Source organism: Equus asinus, chromosome 3, assembly GCF_041296235.1.
Source record: "Equus asinus isolate D_3611 breed Donkey chromosome 3, EquAss-T2T_v2, whole genome shotgun sequence".
NCBI classification, from domain to species: domain Eukaryota; kingdom Metazoa; phylum Chordata; class Mammalia; order Perissodactyla; family Equidae; genus Equus; species Equus asinus.
The window spans coordinates 120,678,634-120,701,390 of record NC_091792.1 but is presented as its reverse complement, the minus strand read 5'-3'; the positions used below and the strand labels follow the sequence as shown (position 1 = coordinate 120,701,390).

Genomic DNA, 22,757 nt, shown 5'->3' with positions numbered 1-22,757 from the left:
GAGCTTTACAAACACTATGTTATTTTATCCTTACAATAATCTTCTTCAAGTAAGTAGGTGAATATTGTCACTTTACAGATATGTCAACTAGAGTGGACAGATGTTAGAAAACGTGCCTAGGGTAAGAGATAAATAGGAGACCCAAACCCAGCATTTTCAATCACTACACTATATCACCACCGATGTATATATGGAGAATGTTGTATTCCACTCTACTCTTAAGTAACTTCCTATGTCATAAAAATTATAAATATAATTTTTAGATGACTATTTAATATAACAGCATGTGGACATACCATAATTTACTTACTCACTCCTCTACTGGATCAGATTATTTTTGTATACTATTCAAGATGGTGCAACCCAATCAACACAAAAAATAAAAACTAAATAAATGCAAGACTTGCTTGTCTACTCCTAAATTTAAATTAAAATATATAATTCAACTTACTCTTTTACTGAGGCAAATAACTGGCCACATACTGCAACCTAAAGTGCAGCAGCAACAAAGGCAGCCACAAAGTAGCCAACGGACATTAACAGGAAGGTTCTTCTTAAGACAACTGTTAACTCTGTTGATGCTGGCTTTAAATTCTTCAGGAGCTACCTAAAGAAAAATTTTAAGAAATAACAACACTGCAATATTAATGTCAATAAACATGTTTCATTAGAATACATTTTTCTCTAATTTGTTAGTAAGATTTTAGTTTTGAGGCATATATAGTACCTAAATAACTGAGAGACACTCACTTTTCCAGTTAACGAAGAAGGAAATTCAGATTCAAATTTGTTGCTCAGTCCAAATCTATTTTTAAAAAAAGAAAAATATGTTACTACACGTCATTGTTGCAAAAAATAGACCATTTAACTTAATCAAAGGTCTAGTAAATCGAGTACAACGTCATATACAAAGTAACAACGGAAGTCTGACACACAAAAACAACCAGCAATTTATGAAATGTAACAACGAACTTTAGTAGTTGAATCAAAACTTTTGTAGAAGAGGCTGAGAATACAGAAAGAAATGACTTCTTCGGGGGTATCTTCATGAGCCAAAGATTAACGTCCAATTTTGGGCACATTGTCCAATTTTGTCAAAATTACTAAGATTCTTCCGACTAAGTAACAGAAAGCTAAAATCTCTGCTGTTGATTACTCTTTAGGTCAAGAGCCTTTGTTAAGGCTCAAAGCAGTAACATGTCTAAGAATGCAAACTGATTAGTTAGCATTTTCTGAGATCAGCATATTTACACTGCTATTACAGCCAGATAACGCTAACAACACCTGGAACAATGCGATAGCTGCCCTGGCTACTTACACTTTCAAGTACCCAAGAAATGTGGTATACAGACCCCCAAAGAAATGGAACCAAGGTAGTGCATTTTAGTATCTTTAAGCTTTTAAATATCTGCAAAGATCATGAGGATTGATTGGGTACTTGATTATTTCTCTGCATAAGTTATTAGGAAAGAATAAAATGCCCATAGACACATTGGTAATGGCAGATTGTACCCTAGAAACAAAAACTGAGATACTTAAACACGACGATTTTTATTTGATCCTGGAGCCAAAATTTTTCTTCTAGTTTTATTAAGATATAATTGACATATAACACTTTATCAGCTTAAGGTGCACAACATGGTTTGATACATGTATATATTGTGAAATAGATTACCACAGTAAGTTTAGTTAACATCCATCACCCCACTAGTTAAAAATTGTTTTTCCTATAATGAGAACCCTTAAGATTTACTCTCTTAGCAACCCTTAAATACACAACACTGCACTTGAGGTAGCTGGCAGTGGTAAGAGGGATCCCTTGAGATATTCTGTATGAAACAGCTGGCCAGGTCAGCTCCATCAGTGGAGCTAAACAGCGAAATCAAATCAGGTGGGCTGTGTGAAGGCAATGAGTAGTGATGGAGACTGGCTAAGTGGAGGGATACTGTGTGTATGTGTAGTGCCATGGGTCAGATCCAGTTGATTACTGTCACACTAGAATGCAGACCCACTTACAATTTTCTAAGAGGAGCTGGAAAACCAGATTTGTATGCAAAACTTCCCACCTTTAAAATACTGTACAAGTCAAAACACTTCTGTAGGTCAGGTTGCGGTTTACATCATGATCTAGACTGACCCACATGTGGATAGTGGCATCTGAGACCATTTTATCACCATCTTAAGTACTTTCATATATTATGTAATAGCAGCATTGAAATAACATTTATCTGTCTTTATAAACAATGGATACTACTCATGAAAAAGATTACACTACTATTACCTAGGTCCAAGTCCAAGATCTTTTCACACTAAATATAAACTAGCAACCAATACTGTTTAATATAATTCTGGCATTAAGGCCATTCTCTTTTTAAGATTGGAAAACTCTGAGCTAAACCTATTTTCTGTCTATGTGCGGGCCTCAGAGTAATGCAGCTCTACTTGAAAAAGCCCCTACAGATAACTGACCTCCAACCTTAAAGGTCCTTGCATGAGGAAGAGGTGTGAAGCGCTTGCTGACAGCTCTCAGTGAGGTCTCTAGATAACGTACTTCCTTCTCACCTATTTCTTTTAGGGAAGGTGCATGCTGTCCAACAACTGTTTACCAAGCATTCAACCTTTTAAACTATAAATTTCCATCTCTTGTGTTATCTCCCTTGGTCTGAAGATTTTTTCCTTCAATCAACAGTTTCCATTTCAACCACGTTTATTATTGCAATTAATCATCTCCTTCCAACTGGTCTTTGAGATTTTTTAGAGCAGCAACAACCAGATACCCCCCAGTCTCCTGAAGAGAAATGTCTTCTCCTTCCATCCCTAGCCATTAGACATTTAAAACAGATTATTTTATTGAATACCTATAGCTTGCCAGGTAATAAACTAAGTTGGAGGGAGCAGTCCAGTATGAGTTTAAACCCTAATTTCCTTTCTTCCCAGAGTCTGGATACTCCCTTATTGACTGAGCAGCTAAGTGTTGATGCTTTGCCGAGGGAGTACCACCAGCTAATTGCCCTGCTGTTCTCGCAGGTCAGGGTTTCTTTTAAGTCAGGCTAGTAGTTAGTTATTCTTCTGGGTAAGAACTGGTAGTTCCAAGAACATTGTTTAGGCATTCAGTTCCTCTTCAGTCTTACTTTTTGTTAAGTTGTATCTTAGGAACAGATAGTAATCCCTTCTCTTCCTTTATATCACCCCTAAAAGAATGTCCCAAGAAAAATCACCCAGTGACATGATTCACACTAGATATAGAGTGCTTAGCTTTCCCACCAGCCATTAACTTGGTGCTGATGATTTTTCCATCCCCCCTTGCTTGTGTTTCCCACCCACTGAACAAGAATACCTGGAAGGAGTGTCAAGAAGATGCTGCTGTTGAAGGCCTTGGAGTCTCCTAGTCCACAAAAGCCAATCCCAACTGCAATTTGCTTTCCCTTCGAAAATCTCTAAACAAGACCTTTAATATTCAAATCAAGTACTTCAGGAGCATAGACAGAATGAACCTTGAAAATCAGGCACCCTTTCTTCATTTCCATTTGGAATACAGTACTTTGCTACATGGGTATTCAAACATTTGGTGTCAGCACCTTTTTGCTCTCTTAAATCCTTGAGGGCCTCAATGAGTTAAGTTCATGTGGATGATATTTAAAAATATTTTGGATTATGCATTAGAACTGAGACATCTAAAACATTTTAAAACTTTATTCATAAACGAGCCCATTATATGCTAACAAAAATAATATTTTTACGAGAAATTATTTTTCAAAACAAAAAACTTGAGTGAGGAAAGTATTGTTTCACTCTTTCACATCTCTTTCATGTCTGACAATGGAAGACAGCTGGATTCTCACCTCTCTTTTTGCATTCAATCTGTTGTGACAGGCTCTTTTGGTTGATATTTATGAGGAAAACTGGACCTTGCCAGATATGTAGTTGGAAAATTGTGTATACTCTTCTTTGATACTATACCAAAACTTGAACAAGTGGTAGTTTCTCAAGACTTTTTTACAAAGTAGGAAAGTGAAACTGTATCAATGAACTTTTACAACTCTGTTAAACTTAAATCCATTGGTATATCTTGGATTTTGAACACTTTTTTTTTTTTTAACCCATACCTGATTTCATAACTTCATGCATTTATCCTTTGGAAAATATTGGCAGACTGAGTTATGCAGCTCTCTCAAATGTTAGCAGGCTTCATTGTGAGTTAACAGAATCATCACATTCATCACTGATCTCATCAAAAAAGTCTTTAAGTATTGGAAAGCTATCAAGCTCACAGTGGCAGATATAAGTTTTCCAAATTCTGATTTTCATATGAATACTGGAATTTTATTATTAATAACAAATGCTATCACTTGTTTGCCTTGAAGTGACAATCTTGCTTAATTTTTAAAAAATAAGAGGCTGAATGCTAACTAACCAGCACTATATAAACAAAAGAAAAAATGGTTCATTTAATTTGAGCTACCACCTACATCTTAAAAACTAACTTCAAAGCATATTATTTTCATAGATGGCTTTTTTTCTAGCTTTGAATGTTATTGGTGGAGATAAGCAGTGGCTATGAATTTTTATAGGTGTCTTTGGTACACATAGGCAATAAAAGCAGGAGAAGGAAAAATGTAGGGAAAAATGGGGAAGGAGAAGTAGAAGAAAAGGGGAAGAGAAGAAATAAAAAAGAAAATGGGAATTGGCAAAGTGCTACCAACAAGTGTCTCATTTACCATTCAATACCTATTAATTGTCAGTCCATTAATGAAAGAAAATGTAGACATGTGCTATACCTATATCTATTCCTACCACTGAAAGGACCTTTTCTTGAATCATGATTAACATACTCATGGCTTTAGAATTAATAAAAGATTTAAACTATTTTCAAAGAATGGCCAAGATAACAAGAAGATAAAATACAATAAACTCAACCTATTTTACTCTTACCTATAAGTTTACAAGTCTACTAGTACTTGGAGAAAAGAGAATTCACTCAAATTACAACTATTAAGCATCTTGTAAATAAGACATCATCATCACAAGGTTCTACAATAGAAGGCTTATACAGCTTAAAAAAAATTTTTTGAAGAAAGAAAGCATGTACAAGGCCAATTTTTACTTTTACATAACTTGAGATAATTTTGAAAGTTCATGTAATACACCTGGTAAAGCTTTGCAGAGGGACTACAACTTTACACCTAAAGCTAAATGGAATATTGAAATAGTCTTGCTTTATCATAGCCCCCATACTTTTTCATTTCACTGTCACCTTGTTCCTACAACCCGTAGCTGTAACTCAAAGTGTAAGCTACTCCAGTCTTCCTCTCATCCTCCGATTCACAATCTCCCTCTCCTGAGAGATCCTTCCCCCTCCAAACTCCTTTTAATATTTAACTTTGGAACCCCTAATCTGTTGATCTGCTACCTGGATACCTCCTTAAGTCTTGTCTTTAATTTTTTTTCTTCATTTTAACCAAAAATCCTGTTGACATGACACCTTTTCCACAGAAAGCCTCAATTATAGCTCATTTCCTGCAGTCCATCTTCCAGAGTTCATCTTCCATGTACCCATAATATCTTACTACATTCTCTCTGGTACAGTCCTCATCATATCTTATTATAATTATGTTAACAAGCCTAACTGCCTACCCTGATAAATAATGAGTTGTTTATGGGTAGGTATGGTATCTTAATTATCTTTATACCCCAAATGTCCAGCCCAATGTCTGATAAATATTCAATAAATATTTGCTGAATAAATCATCAATTTCCAAAACAGAAGAAATATCTACATTCCACTAACTCTTCATTGCAAACTCCCACACCATTGTTCTATAGTCCTCTGATGTCCATGATTTCTGGTTATATCACACTGTTCCAAGACCCAACCACCATTTTCAGCTTCCAGGTCACTCCTCCTCTGTTGAGAGTCCATAAGACCATCCTCAGGTTCAGTAATTCACTAGGAGGACCCACAGAACTCAGCATATAGTTGTACCCATAGCTAGACTTATTAAGGCAAAAGGATACAAAACAAAATCAGCAAAGGGAAAAGGCACATGGGGAAAGATAAGAAACCAGGAGCAAGCTTGCAAGAACTCTTCTCAGTGAAGACACAAAGGACATGCTTAATTCCTCCAGCAACTAGTTTTGACAACATGTATATGATGTAGTCTAGCAGGAAAGCTCATTCGAGACTCAGTGCCCAAGGCTTTTATCGAGGACTGCTCATGTAGGCACCCTCTACTTAGCATGCACCAAAATTCCAGACTCCCAGGGAGAAAGCAAGTATTCAGTATAAACAACATTGTTTGTAGAAACAGTTTAGGCACAGTGAGCCATTCTTATCAATTCTGAAAATACTGGGAAACCTCCCAAAGTCCAAGTTCCCAGACACCAGCCAAGAGCCAACACTGCAAGCAAGGCTTTCTAAGGATAGAAACAGCAAGCCTGCTATGTTAACTCTTTTCTGCACACCTTCATACTCTGTAAGGACACAGACATTCATGTCACAGTTTTTCTCTTCACCATGACTCTTGTCTTAATCCCAATTAGTTCAATATTCAGCACCAGAACCTAACTGGTTACCTGACCTCATCTATTCTGAGGAAATTCACCTCTATTTAATTCACCAACTCACTCACTGTGAAAGTCTGGATATTGTCACCATTTGGAATTGTACCGCCACTGAAATTTTGAACTGCAGAATTCTTCTCTTAATATTATCATGAATCATTTCATTTCTCCCATCCTTACCAAATTTGTTTTTTTGTCTCTGGTTGTAACCTACTACTTACCGCTCCTCCTTGCTTTTCTACTCCATATCAGCTCCCTATGACTCCACTTCCTTCCTTATCTGCCAGAACTACACAGTCAATCAATTGTCACCATACTCCAACAAACATCCTTTATCTTCTGCATCTTTAGAGTATCTCTCTTCAATCCAACTGAAATGTTTACTTCCCACTGCCTGCAGTTACAATAGAAACATCACATAACTATTATAAATATATTATTTCTAACTTCAGTTGGGTTAATATTATGGTAATTTTTATTCATTCCTAATCAGCTCCCTACTCCACACTTCATAGTTGTTGCTCCTCTCTCTGCTGAACCTTATCCTCACAACCCACATTTTTTGCAGATAACCATAGTCCTTAGCTTCAGCCAGAGAAAAAAGACCTTGAACATAAACTGCCCTGCCTTCTCTCCCTTTCATTTTTAGATTTACCTATGTCTTCAGTATCTTTACCATCTTTCTCAACAGAGGCAAGCTTCCCAAAGCTAACCATTTGCTCCTGGTTGCACCTCCCCCAGTTTCCTCTGCAATCCACTGTATTTCTCCTGCTCTTCTGGCTCCTTACACATTGTCTACAAATCTTCATAAGTCAACCCAGGCTGAGAATCTGAACCCGTACGTCCTTCTCCCTTAATGTATGATGGCATCCATCTCTTTTCCTTCCTCATCCAATGTGTTGAAAGAGTACTCTACATTCACTATCTACCTCCCATTCATTATTCAAACTACTACAATTCAGGTTTCAATCCACATTTCTCTACTGATGAGACTGCTCTCAACAGAGCAGTTGAAAACAACTGTTTTCAGCAAGTCCTTCTTCATAAAGCATGCTTACTCCTAGCAAAGAGCCTGAGTGTCAGAGTGAGGAAGGTCTTCTGTGGCATCGGTTACAGCAAATACCTCCTTTGCTATGTCTTTTATTTCTGCCAAAGTCTTTTTTTTTTTTTTAATTCTAGGCCAACAAAAGACTATCAGATAAAGTTTTAACAAGACCATCTCATTTTATTAAATGGATAAGAGAAGTAGCATTTCATGCTTGTTAACATAACTGAAAAATATCACTTTCAATGATTTTGATGTGACATAAATTACTTAGTTTTGATACTACCTTAGTTCTGGTTTTGGGTTTTATTTTTTAAGTTTGGCAGGAGGTGAGGTTTGTTAGCAATGAAAATGAGATATATGCTTCAGTTTAACTTGACAACATTACAAATTACTCCTTTTATCCATTATGTTCCTTCAACTTCAGTTTTTAAATATGGTAAAAATAATTTACTTTATTCTAAGTCAAAGTATAATTAGCCCTGAACAGTATTGGAAAGGACAAATTTCAACTTATAAAATGATAATTTGACATGCTTGAAAGAAGAGCAATGGGTAGGAAGCTGGACTTTCTTCTAACCTAATAACATAACATTCTATTAATCCAAAAAGCTGGAAGTAGCATTTAATAATTTTAAAAGATATGATTCAAGGTGGGTGGCATCTTAATTCAGTTATTTACAAAGACTAATAAATAAAATAAAACTAAAAAAATATTTTATCTTGGCAAGAAGGTCTTAAGATGGAAAATATCATGCACTGTCAGTGGAACCATACATTGTTATAACCATTCCAGAAACCAATTTGGCATTAAAAATATTTATACCTTCGTCACAGTAATTTCTCTTTTAGGAATCTAGCCTAAAAAATAATCTGGAATGTGGGTAAAAATATACATATAAATAAGTTCCCTAAAACTTTACTCACAACAGAGAAAAATAAACAAAATAGCATTATGGGAATGCTAAGTAAATTACAGTATCTTAGTAAACAGACTATTAGATAATTATTAAAAACGAAGTCTGCAAACGAGTACCACAGAAAGTACATATAATATACTGTTAAGTAAAAAAGAAAACACAAACCGTACATATACCATGATCTCAACTGTGAAGAAAAAAAACTCACAGAATGATAGAACTTTCAAGAGTACAATTCGATAGTATGTAAAAAGAGTCGAAAAAATATTCACACCTTTTGACACAGTAATTCCACTTCTAGAACTGTATCAGAAGAAAAGAATTTCAGTGCACAGATATGGTAACGAATAATCAAGTATCCTGCAATGTTATTTTGGTGAAGAAGTATTAAAGACATTCTGTTTCATTTGTTGTTTCTTAAAATAGGATCTATTTTTCAGTAGATGTATAGTAATTGCTAAGTAAATAAAAGTATTTTACAATATAGATTATCACCATCATAAATTTTCTTCTATTTGAATCTTTTATTTGGTATTAACTAGGTATTTTATATATATATTATATAAGTAAACAGGGAGTTTTGGGTTCACCAGTCAATAGTTTTCCTGAATGCATTTCAACCTTTTCTCCAGTACTAGTCCATTTAATCCCCAGTCCTTTTTACTAACATTTTAAATTATTCTATGTTCCTTGTATCTCCTCATATCAGTATCTCTCAGAATTCACTAATGCATTGTTATTTTGAATTAAAATATGTTTTGAACTCATGGTGAATGTTGCCTTTCAAACACAGAACTGCAAGAATCTGACTGCTTCAATTTGTTTTTTTCTCCATTTATTTTCCTTGCTTCAGAGTTGCAGTGCTAGTTTTTTGGGTTTTTTTTTTTTTTTTTTTTTTAATATCCGCGGCCAATCCTCTTCTTTTTTTGTTTTTAAGATTGGCACCTGAGCTAACAACTGTTGCCAATCTTTTTTTTTCCTTTCTGCTTTTTCTCCCCAAATCCCCCCAGTACATAGTTGTATATATTTTAGTTGTGGGTCCCTCTCGTTGTGGCACGTGGGACGCCGCCTCAACGTGGCCCCTGATGAGTGGTGCCATGTCCGCACCCAGGATCCGAACCAGCAAAACCCTAGGCCGCCGTAGCAGAGTATGCAAACTTAACCACTCGGCCACAGGGCCAGCCCCGCAGTGTTAGTTTTAACAGTGAAAGTTTTAAAACGATAGAAATGCCCTGCAATTATATTAATTATAATACATCAATTTGAAAAGATACTACACAGCTCAAATTCATGTGTACTAGAGAGAAGCCTGTTACTCTGAGTGCCTGACTAGGAGGAGCTCCTTACACTCTGGCAAATTAGACCACAAATAGTCATCTGCTTTAAGAAAAGCTAATCCCTAGGCTGGCTAGCAGCATATGGGATAGCAGAGCCCAAGAGTCCTACCCAACTTGGACAATATTAACTAACTCAATCTGATCCTCTTTCTTCAAGTATCTGAATAAGAGACAATAGCTGGTAACATGAAGCTTAAACTGAAACCAAGATACAATAAAGCCATGAATAAGTAGAAGCCAAGAATAAGCTGAAGCCAACAGTAAGCAGAAACTATGAGACAGGGAAAAAGCGGTCTACCAGATCATGCTTCAATAGCAGAAACTAGAACTGAAAGTAGGTAAGTCATTGCGACAGACACTAGACCAGGGAGCAAAGGACACATGCTGCTGAGAAAAATGACAACTTCATCATCTGAGCTACACTATATCAAAACAATAATATTCCAGTCTCTTTGAAGCCTGGCTGTACAAATGGCAAAGCTTCCTCTCTTCCTTAGTCTTCATGCGTTCTTACTGTAAACTAGCACTGCTTAAGGCCCCCTAGGCAGTTCTGTTCTTTGAAATCCAATAGAGCCTAATATTCCATACTTTTTAAGACTCCATAATGATATTAACAAAAGTTCCCAAAAGGTCAAATGAAAAATGTAGAATACAAAATACTTTATAAGTATGGTCTCAATTTTTTTTTTTTTTTTTTTTGAGGAAGACTGGCCCTGAGCTAACATCTGTGCCATTTTCCTCTACTTTATATGTGGGACGCCTGCCACAGCATGGATTGATAAGTGGTGTGAAGGTCCACACCTGGGATCCCGACTGGCGAACCCCAGACCACCGAAGCAGAATACGCGAACCTAACCACCGCACCACCAGCTGGCCTCTCAATTTTCTAATAAAAATATTTACATACACATAGAGAAAAACAGAAACAGTTAATCCATCAAAATATTAATAGTGTAACCGTAGGCTATAAGATTATGGGTGATACTTCACTTTTTATATTTTCACATTTACCAAAATTTCTATAATAACATATATAGTAGTTCCCCCTTATCTACGGTTTTGCTTTCCATGGTTTCAGTTACCTGCGGTCAACTGTGGTCCGAAAATACTAAACGGGAAATTCTAGAAATAAACAATTCTTAAGTTTTAAATTTTATGCCCTTCTGAGTAGCGTGATGAAATTTCATGCCATCCCATTCTGTCCCACCCAGGACATGAATCATCCTTGTCCAGCATATCCACGCTGCATAAGCTACCTGCTTGTTGGCCACTTAGTAGCCGACTGGGTTATTAGATCGACTGTCATAGTATCGCAGCGCTTGTGTTCAAGTAACCCTTATTTTACTTAATAATGGCCCCAAAGCACAAGAGTAACGATGCTGCAATTCAGATATGCCAAAGAGAAGCCATAAAGTGCTTCCTTCGAGTGAAAAGGTAAAAGTTCTCAATATTAAGTTGAAGGAAGGAAAAAAAAATTGTATGCTGAGGTTACTAAGATCTACAGTAACTTTTATTAGGGTATATTATTATAATTGTTCAATTTTATTATTAGTTACTGTTAATCTCCTACTGCACCTAATTTATAAATTAAACTTGGTCATAGGTATGTATGCATAGGAAAAAACATAGCATATATAGGGTTGCATACTATCTGCAGTTTCAGGCATCCACTGCAGTCTTGGAATGTATCCCCCACAGAAAAGGGGGACTATTGTATTACTGTTTTAAACTAAACAAAAGATTTCTGGAAAAATTCTTTTAATAAGGACTAGGAACAAAATACCAAATGTTGAATGGTACATATGGTAATGGTACCTGTATGGTAAACTGTATGGAGCAAACACCAAAATATTAAATGAGCTATGCCTTTTGGTGATTATAGACGGTTTATTTTTCGCTTCACTAGGAAGTACTACTTCCCAATTTTTAAATAATCTGTATATTTATCATCAGAAAAAGGATTAAACCTGAAGAAAAAATAGATGATTAAAGGGGTTTTGTTTTTATTTTTAAGTCAGACTGAGGGAAATGAATGTGCAATTGACATGTCTAGATTTCAAGATAATTCTAGTAGTTTTAAACTATATTTTAGAGTATATTTTTAAAGATCTTTAAAGTATGTTTAAACATATATTAAGTAAATTGTAAAGAATTGAGAAATTAAAGAGAAAAAATTCTTAATACAACAGTAGAATCTCAGAATCTAAGAGCTAGAAAGGACCACAATTATCATTCAGTCCAAATATTTCATTTTACAGATGAAGAAACTAACGCATAAGAGGCAAGTAACTCCGGTGTCATGGCTAATTAAAATGTAGGATCTAGGCTAGAGCCTTACTCTCCAGAACCCAAGCCCAGAGCAATTTCTACTACAGAACAATGCCTCTAATAACTTTCTCTGTAAGCAGAGAAAATGTTTACCTCCTTGAACTAGAAGCTTCTAAACTGAGAAAATACTTGAGAATTGGAGGAAAAAAACTTCTTTTTCCATCAAACAAATTTTAAAATTAACATATATTTAAAAAGTGAATATTCTCATGGATTTAGAAAAAAATCTATTTTTGAGCTTTTCACATTTATACCTAAAACGCCAAAATAAATAGGATTTTGTTATAAATGTTTGTGTTGATGAATAATATAGAGAACACATAAGTGTGTTGCTTTGGTTCAATAAAATAAAAAGCAATTAAGCAAACACACTCTGGAGCCAGAGTGCCCAGATTGAAATCCTGACACTGCCATTTACTAGCTGTGTCACTTTGAGCAAGTTAGTTACCTTTTCTGGGCCTCAGTTTCCCTATTTATACACTAGGGATAATAACAGTGCCTAACTCATCACACGCGTTCATATACACTGTTCAAAACAGTGCATGGCATAAACCCTAAATGTTGTAAATGCTTTTATTATCATAAAACAACATAAATGTCTGCTGTGTTTTTATTATGGCTATTATCCTTCTAATAAAGTGGGCAATATCATCATTTAATATCCACTATGGATAACCTGATAAATTAGAGAACGTCCAGATCTCATTGACTTCATAACGTACTCTTCAAACAGCTTAGCAAGTAGAATAGCCAATGATCAAATTGGCTAATGTTAACTGTCAAAGATTTTCCGACTTTTTGCCAACCTTCTTCAAGGTCAAGGGGTGGCGTGGAAGCAACAGGGTACACAGAGAGGTGCTGGGTTCAGGAAAGTCAGGCAATATTAAAGACTTCATAGCTAATATGGGCCAGCATCAGGCCAGGAATCCACACAGGTGAAACAAAGGTTGAAAAGCACAAAGAAGTTATTGTGGTGAAGAGGGAAGAGTAACACAGTGGAGAGACAGAATACCTGAATTCTAACCCCGTTTCAGATATAAAATAGATATCTTACCTTAGGAAAGCAAATCTCCCTTCTAGTTTTATTTGCCCAAGTAAGACAACTGGCCTCTCAGGGTTATATATGGCCCAAAGGTCAAATGCTGTCCCAAAATTTTTAAGAAAAAAAAAGAAGCTGGGATGGCCTGGTGGCAGAGTGGTTAAGTTTGCATGCTCCATTTCAGTGGCCCAGGATTCGCAGGTTCAGATCCTGGACACAGACCTACACACCACTCATCAAGCCATGCTGTGGTAGCATCCCACATACAAAACAGAGGAAGACTGGCACAGATGTTAGCTCAGGGACAATCTTCCTCAAGCAAAAAGAGGAAGATTGGCAACAGATGTTAGCTCAGGGACAATCTTCCTCACCGGAAAAAAAAAAGAAAGAAAAGAAAAGAAAATTAGCAAGGTTTTCTGAGTTCACATTTTATAGATGGGACAGCTGCTACAAAACAGGAAGAAAGTTTTAAAACTTTATTCTTGTCAAAAAAGTTTGCGTTTTTTTCTCTTTGCAAGAGAAAGCTGTCAAAAGTTTATACTCTTTATCAAGTCTGGCTCATCTCACATTCTGATAGAAGAAAGTATGAAAAAAGAAAAATGTAGCACACAGTAAGGGGGAGGAGGTTGAGATTTAATTTTAAATAGGAGAGCAGGACTCATTAAGAAGATAACTGTGGGGGCCGGCCCAGTGGCGCAGCGGTTAAGTGTGCATATTCTTCTTCGGCGGCCCAGGGTTCGCTGCTTCAGATCCCAGGTGCAGACATGGAACTGCTTGGCAAGCCATGCTGTGGTAAGTGTCCCACATATAAAGTAGAGGAAGATGGGCAAAGATGTTAGCTCAGGGCCAGTCTTCCTCAGCAAAAAGAGGAGGATTGGCAGCAGTTAGGTCAGGGCTAATCTTCCTCAAAAAAAACAAAAAAGAAGAAGATAAATGTGAAAGATTTGAAGGAGGTGAAGGAGCTAGCCATTTGGCTATCTGGGGGGAATATGCTAGAAAGTGGAAGCAGCCAGTGCAAAAGCCCTAAGCCAGGAGAGTGCCCGGAATAATTCAGAGAATGGAAAGGAGTCTAGTGTGACTAGAGTGGGGTAAACAACTGAAAGAATAGTAGAAAAGAAGTCAAAGAAGTAATGACAGGCCAGATGAGATAGGGTCTAGTAGGCCATTAAAAAGGACTTACTACTCTAAAGATGGGAGCTTTGGGAAGGGTTGATGCAAAAAAAGAGACATCATCTGATTTATGTTTTAAAAAGATCACTGTGGCAGAGTACCAAGGAGACTGTAAAGGTTGAGAGCAAAGGTGGAAGTAGGGAGAAGAAAAGTCTAACTACAAGGCAGAAGACAGACAATGACAATTCATGCCAGCAGTGAAGATGGTAAAAAGCAATCAGATTTTTAATATATTTTGAAGACACAACCAATAGATTGATTTCTTGAGAGATTGGATACGGTAAAAGAGAAAGAGGGACATCAAGGATATGTTACGTTTTTTTAGTCTAACCAAACAGGACGCCAGATCCGCTATCAACTGAGAAAGAGAAGGCTGCAGTTAAAACTGATTTGGGGGAAAGATTATAAATTTAGTCTTGGATATTTTGGATTCTGAGACATCCAACCTGTACAAATCTATAGACTCACAGAATTTTACCTTCCTATAGATGTGACAAGACCTATGAACATATAAACTAGAAATTTCAGATTCAAACTGAACACATGGGTTATGCAGATGGCAAATGAAGACAGCATTTATCTCCTAATGCTGAACTCTGAGCTCAATGCAATTGGCTTTTTTACTTGGGGAGGTGAAGTCACAACTACAGAAGAATTACAGACTTTAACGCATAAAAAAATCACACTTTAAATTCATCTGGCTGCCTCAACATACATCTGAGTATCAACGTGGTTCGAGGAAGAAGGGCTAGAACTGAAAGTGTACGACGTTTGCTCAGAAGATACAGAACCCCTGGAGTTGGAGACACATATATGAGTCCTAGAACAAGTCTAAAAATTTTAACTGTGTGATCAAATTCTGAACGTTTTGGTTCATCTAGCTCTGTGACTGTGTTCATAAACTAATGAAATCAAAGACTTCATTATTTAAATCATGTATTACATTCACTTCATCATAAACCTCATCACTATACACACTTCTATAATATTCTAACATTAGAATTTTATTAATTTTCAATTAAGATTATATTTTCAAGTATTAACAGATGATTACATATGTTGTTAAATAGTGAAAGTTATGTAAACGCATACTGATTAAACTTCATGTTTTTAACTTCTGATGATACAGGAATTCAACTAATCCACCTCAACTACTTCAAATTAAGGAAAAAAGATTTTGTATACCTAATTTATACATATTTTAGAATATTCTTCATACTTACATAAATCTTATGAGAAACACAATGATGATAAATTATTTTAAGAAATAATATATGGTGGAATTGGTTTATGGTATAGACTACCAAAAATAGCAATTTCAAGTAATGTTTACAATTGAATAGTTTAGAATAGTTCAGAAAGAAGGCTGGGGACGTAGGAAATCCTTCACTGGACTAACCAAGAACTCCACTGTAACTACGAGGCAAGACCAAAGAGAACAAAACAAGGAGCTCTCGCAGGAAGCATATATATGGGTGCGTGTGCATGCGTACCCAAAAGTCCAACCAACTCTACCCTAAGAAACTTCATTTACTAGATGGTAGGATGGAAAAGAGCCTTTAAGAAGAAAAAATCAGGCCAGCCCTGTGACTGAATAGTTAAGTTCACGTGTTCCACTTCAGCGGCCCAGAGTTTCGTCATTTTGGATCCTGAGCGTGGACCAAGCACCACTCATCAGGCCATGCTGTGTCCCACATAGCACAACCAGAAGGACCTACAACTAGAATATACAACTACGTACTGGGGGGGTTTTAGGAAGAATAAAAGAAAAGACGGGCAAGAGATGTTAGCTCAGATCCAATCTTAAAAAAAAAAAGAAGAAAAAATCATTTTTCCAGGTCTTTGTGAGAAAATTTCAGCCCTTGTGAAACCAATTTAGTTTTAAGTGTAAAGATGTAAAAAGCACAATCTTTTCCTCGAATCTAATGAACAAATCATTGTCAAACACCACACATCTTGTAGCTAAAGGCTACCACTTTGAAGTCCTCACTTCAAACTCTATGATGTTGTGGGAAAGCCCCTCTCCACTTCTGCCACATGTCTGTTCTCTTGGCATACTAGCTGCCCTGTGGAAGCAGAACAGGAAATGCAGGCATGTCATCAAGATAGTCTCCAGTCAACAGTAAGGGCAGCCACAGTTGTTTGACCTCACCCTCTAGAAAGCCAAAACAAAAAACAAAAACAAAACAAACAAACAAAAAACCCACAACTAGGGAAAGAGACAGCAAAAGCAGCCATTGCTGTGTTTTCCCATACCTCATGGAAAAGCTGTGAAATTTGACAGCTTATGGACAGAATTCTAATACCTCCTCTATCTAAAGATTATCACCCTCGACCTAGGCCACTATCATGTCTCATCTATACATGTTCCAATAGCCTACCTACCATTCTCCCATTTCACTTTAAGCCCTCTACAATCTTTCTGGACCCTTCTGAGCTCACTAACCTCATTTCCAGGCACTAAGCCCTTTGTTCACTATACTCTAACCACAATACAGAAGTATCCTCTCAGTTCCTCAGGCAGGTCAAGCTTATTTTGCTATCCTCCAGACCTGAGGTGCTTTTCACAGGACTCTTTCATCCTTCCTAAATGTTACCTTCTCGGAGAGGTTTTCCCTAATCACATTATTTTCAATCACTGCACTCTATTGGTTCTATTTCATAGCAATTTTTTCAGATATAATTTGTCTATTAGCTGTAAACTCCATGAGGGCAGAGGAACTATGTGTGTTTCACTCATAACTGTATACCCAGAGCCTCACATAATACCTAGTACAAAATTTAATAAATACTTTTTAAATTACTTACCAGGAAACCTCAAGAAGACAACTGATAATGAAGGATTAAGCAAAAAATGCTCTGAGGAAACAAATTATCTTAAAATCCAACTATTAAAATTTAAGCATCTGAGGGGCCGGCTCCGTGGCTGAGTGGTTAAGTTTGCACGCTCCACTGCGGCAGCCCAGGGTTCGGATCCTAGGTGCGGACATGGCACCGCTCATCAGGCCATGTTGGGGCGGCGTCCCACATCCCACAACTAGAAGGACCAGCAACTAAGATATACAACTGTGTACAAGGGGGGTTTGGGGAGATAAAGCAGAAAAAAAAAAAAAAAAAGATTGGCAACAGTTGTTAGCCCAGGTGCCAATCCTTAAAAAAAAAAAAAAAAGAGGAAGACTGGCAACAGCGGTTAGCCCATGTGCCAATCTTTAAAAAATAAAATAAAATTTAAGCATCTGAATCCAGCACTCAGAAGCAACTTCTCTTACTTTATACAGGGTTCTAACAAGGTTGGTTGCCTCATTTCTAACCTACAGCTGACCAATTAGAAAGAAACAAAGAAGGTAAACAGGAAGCAACAAGCCACACGTGAAATTCAAAAGAAGTGCCATTTAGAGAAGACCCTCAAACCCCAAAACACCTCAATGGCCTCTAAGCATATCACTGTATACCAACCTGGTAATAACTGCTCTTGATTAAATGTTTCCTCTACTCAATCACATAATTCAATCTCAGGATCTTATTTTAAAGCAAGAAAGCATATGTCATCTTTTAGGTTGCTTTCCAAGAAAATGGTATAATTAACCAAAAAATGTGCACAAAGGGATAAACATCAAAATACGTGATAAGTGATAATTTGCTGAATGGCTACTGTGGTTCCAGGTCATGAGATAAATTATTCCTGACTCTCACACTTAATCTCTGAGACAGATATCATCCCTTCTGCAGATGAGAAAACTAGAGTTCAGAAAAGTTAATGGTTAGAGTTAGGAAGTACCTGAGAGTTGAAACCAATCTGCTTGACGTCAAAGACCACACTCTTGCCACAGCACCGTCTACTACTTTCCAAATGTGTCTGACATGAGAATCTACCTAAGCTCTTATTAAAAAGAAAAATTCCTATACTCTTCCCCTAAAGATTCTGATTGGGAATATCTGGGGTAAGAACCTAAAATGTGTATTTTTAAAAATGCCCTTAGTGATTCTGATAATCAGGCAAACTTCAGAAATCTTGTACTGGGAGTAAAGCTAGACTGCATAAACATGGAAACACTGATATGAGATCTGATTTTATAAATGGATTCCAAAACAAATTATGAAAACTCACAAAAAAGTTTTACACAAAAGATAATGAGGTACTCAGAGTAAAATACTAAGAGTCTCTGTTGCTATATGTTATATTTGAAGCTTAATTTTGAGAATGAAATCTTAAGTAGCTTTATAGTAGATTAGAAAGCTAAGCCAGACATAGATACAACAGAGACTTAAAAGATTCCCTTCTGAGTATACAGTTAGTTAGTCTCATATCTCAGGCATTCAATCTGTTAGGAATATAAACTCAGGTTGGAGTTCAAGAACGGTTCTCAAAAATATTATTCCTTAGAATAATATTATTATTTAGAGTAATGTTACTTAGAATAATAGTATTTGATTATTTATCATCATAAATAATTTCATATAACTTACTTTTCACCATTTCATCCCTGTATTCCACTTAGCTAGTCAAATAAAATTTTGAGTACTAGTCAATTTCACATCTGTTGGTAGGCAGCAATCCAACACTGAATTATTTGGACTGAAACACCATGTGAATCTCAAATACAAATATGGCAAAATTTTGACACTTCAGTTTACTACCATATTTCTCATTTCTTTAAGAAAGTTTACCCACTGAGAAGTTTTAGTAGTTGTCCCAATTAAAATGTTTAGCATTTTTTTCCTTCATATTATCAAAGATATGTTCAACGCTATATTCTAAACCAAACTAGTCTCCTTTCAAATTATAAACAGTAAGAAAAATCTCTGGGAAAAAGAATGTCTGCCTTAATTTGACAACTTCCTCATAATCACCAAATTTTGTTCAAAAACAAAAAAGAGGGGGGGGCCAGCCCAGTGGTGTAGTGGTTAAGTTCACGCACTCCACTTCAGCAGCCTGGGGTTTGTGTGTTTGGATCCTGGACACAGACCTACACACAGCTTGTCAAGCCACACTGTGGCAGCGTCCCACATACAAAGTAGTGGAAGACTGGCATAGATACTGGCTCAGGGACAATCTTTCTCAAGCAAAAAGAGGAAGACTAGCAACAGATGTTAGTTCAGGGCCAATCTTCTACCAGAAAAAAAAAAAAAAAAGAGGAGCCAGTTATCTTTTGAATGTGATTTTATGAGTTCTATTGTAAAATATTGTTTACCTCCATGAGGAGGTACAGAAAATGAAGAAAACTGTTATTCCTTTGGAAATTCTGACAAGACCCATGGATGTATGCAATTAGCTCCCTTATTTAGAGAACATTTCAGCCCTATAATATTCCAGACACTATATTAAGTAATGGAGAAACAAAGACCAATAAGCACAATCCCTGTCCTCAAAGAACTTTACAGCCTTGCAGAAAAACATCAATAAGGTCTTCAAAAATCTCAAAAGTTTAATCTTTCAAAATGGAATATGCCTTATAAATTATGCTGGTTGGGGGAAAGGAAGAGAGAATTATGAAGTTTTAAAAAATTGTTTAATTGAAGTGATTCTGTTATTTGGGCAAATCATGTTCGGGTCTCTTGGTGGTGGTAACAGTATCTAGTAGCAGTTTTGAAATACTGATAACATTTCAAGACGGACAATTTTTCATTTACTCTATCATTTGAAAAGTCAATAAATACTAAGGTGTTCTTGTGATGTCTTCTATAGAAAGATCCTATTGTACTCCAAGCAGTTTCCAAATTTGTTAAAGCCACATTTGTAAATCTTTTGATTTTCTACAGCATACCTGAGACAAAGATGAGCAAAGAGAGCAATGTCCCACAGCCAGTGATTAAAACTGGTGCTGAAGGGTAAGGAATTATTTGTAGAGACGGTCGGAAGATTACAGCTCAGAAGAGAGTACACAAAGACAATAATTTAGTGAAATTAGAAGAGAATAAAATGAAAAACAAACCTCAACAAAATAACTTGGCTCTATGACAGAGCTTAATTTAGAAGAGAAAGAGTACACCTGCCCTAGGAAAGCCCCAAGTTTGATTCTGATATGGGAGGGCATAAAGTAAAATAGGAGCAAATAATGTCAGTTATGATAATAGTTGGAAAATACCTAAAACTAGTTTTAAATTCTAATTTTTAGATTAACACATCATTTAGCTCTATCATTATGAAAAATCAAAGTCAACAAATGATCATTATATTTTGCACAAATTTATTCTGAGGGGTAAAGAACTCCATAATTTAAACATATTAACCAATGTGGCCAATACTACCTAATAAATTAGTTTCTTCCTCATCTTCATTACATGATGAGAAATCATACACACACAAACAGAAAATCTACTTTTAACTGAAGTGTGAGCTCAAGCCTTTTCAATCACACGTACATAAATATTATGTAACGATAGGAACTTATCACTTTCCTCCCTTCTTTCAAATACCACTTTTCCTCAAAATATGCTTCTGCACAAGATTTCTCCCTGTTGGAGCTACCACTCTGTTCCATATTTTCTACATGCAAATCTAATATGAAGGAAATTATTATACTCATCCAGAAGAATGTCAAGAAAGAATACTGATCGTGTTGAAAGCACAAGGTATAAGTCTGACTTGGGGTCAATACAAAAATATTTGTATTAAACATGACATTAAAGCAGACTTTGTTTAGGCAAATTATACATTGTGCATCCTTACGTCCCAAAAATCTGATTATGCCCCCAAACCAACCAAGACCTGCCTGTGTAGCAAAAAATGGAAGGTAACTTACTTTCTCACATCACTATAATGACATGCCAAATCACGCCATATTGAGTATACAGTGATTTCTAAAATAAGAGTAATATTGTAATGCCATATATAAAGTAGGGAGAAAAAAAGAGTTGAAATATTCAACTATAAAGGTCTACTCAAAAGTGAAATCTGTGAAAACACGGATTACAGACGATTCAGTTTACATTACCATTTACTTTCAAACTGGTAAGGGAAGACCGCTCTGACCAGCTCCTCAGTTAAAAAACGGTGGGGGGAGGGGGGCAGCAGCAGTGATAAGTTTAACCAGTCTTACTATAACTGTTTTAATAGCTCTTCCTCCTTATATTTAAAGGCAAGAAAAACTGAATATGCTCCACAGTTACAGTAACCCATAAGCACCAGTTTCAAAACCTTTATAGGTGCTAACTGGGCTACTCATTGGCATAGTACGCCTGTGAATTATGCACGACAGAGTCATATTAAAAAAAGTTTTGTATTACTATGCTTATCTATGTCATCACAAAACAGGCTTAGGTTTTCAATGCAGCAAGATCCCTATTAACTCTCATCAAAATAGTTCACATAGTAATTTAACCTCATATAAACTGCTAAGAAATGGGAAAAAACAGACTAAAGTGAATCACTGTTAGGTCTGAAAATGGCAGTTCAGATTTCTTAGTACTCTGCTTTACATGTCTGTTTCTCAAAGTGGAACACTATAGGTGTGAAGGATAATTAATAAAGGCTGATATTTATTGAGCGCAGTACTACACAATGTGATGAATTCTTTGCATGTACTGTCTCATTTAATCCTTAATAATCTTAAAAGTTAGGAACTATACTATCCTGATCTTAACTGAAGAGACACAGATAATTTACCCAAAAAGTGGCAGAGGACAGATTTGAAGCCAGAGTCCAGAACCAAGGTAATATGGAAGAGCAGGAAGTGTTTGAGGGAGATCACAGAAATACTAACTCTCAATGTAGAAAGGCATCCCGTTTACTGGTACCATATAGTTCCTCCTTATCCTCTGGAATAGTGGTTTTCACTCTTGGCTACATATTAGAATCACTTGTGGGACTTTTTTAAAAACCATCCATTCCTGGGACCCTCACTCAGATACTTGGCCTTCAATTGTCCTGGCCTAGGGCAAAGACTGGGCTGGGTTTTTTTAAAGCTCCCCAGGTGATTCTAATGGGGAGCTAATATCAAAACCACTAATAATTCTCTCACACCCTGTTAACCTCTCTGAGTAGCCAACTACAATCAAATTTACTGATCACCTACTTGGCTCTGAGCACTTCACCTATTATATTTTCCATTTACCCAAGAGTGCTTAGCTTTTCTTTTCCTTCAATAGAGGAAACATTACAACTACAGCTGCCCCTTTCTAAATAACAAAATTTTGCCAGCTTTCTTTGATATGAGGAATGTAGGGGGAAAGGTGGGCGGATAGCATAAAAAAGTTTGAAAATCCCTTCTTTAAGCACCCATATAATCCTCAGGTTTAAAACAATGTGAAAAGGTCCTGAGAGCCAAACTAAAAATTAAATGGCAGGCTATGAGTCTAAAAAAGTTCTGTGATGTATGTTAAAGATTTAATATCTATGATATTTAGTGACATTTCTT

General features: G+C 36.3%; 1 protein-coding gene across 1 annotated transcript in view; it reads right to left on the bottom strand.

Moving 5' to 3' along the window:
* The window catches only part of CHIC2 (cysteine rich hydrophobic domain 2), a 57,213-nt gene that overhangs the window by 32,262 nt on the left and 2,194 nt on the right, over positions 1-22,757 (bottom strand). The window contains exons 2-3 of the mRNA XM_014853509.3: positions 751-805; positions 452-607 (exon numbers count right to left, since the gene is read on the bottom strand). Of these exons, the coding sequence (XP_014708995.1) occupies positions 452-607; positions 751-805 (211 nt within the window). The remainder of the gene's footprint in view (positions 1-451; positions 608-750; positions 806-22,757) is intronic.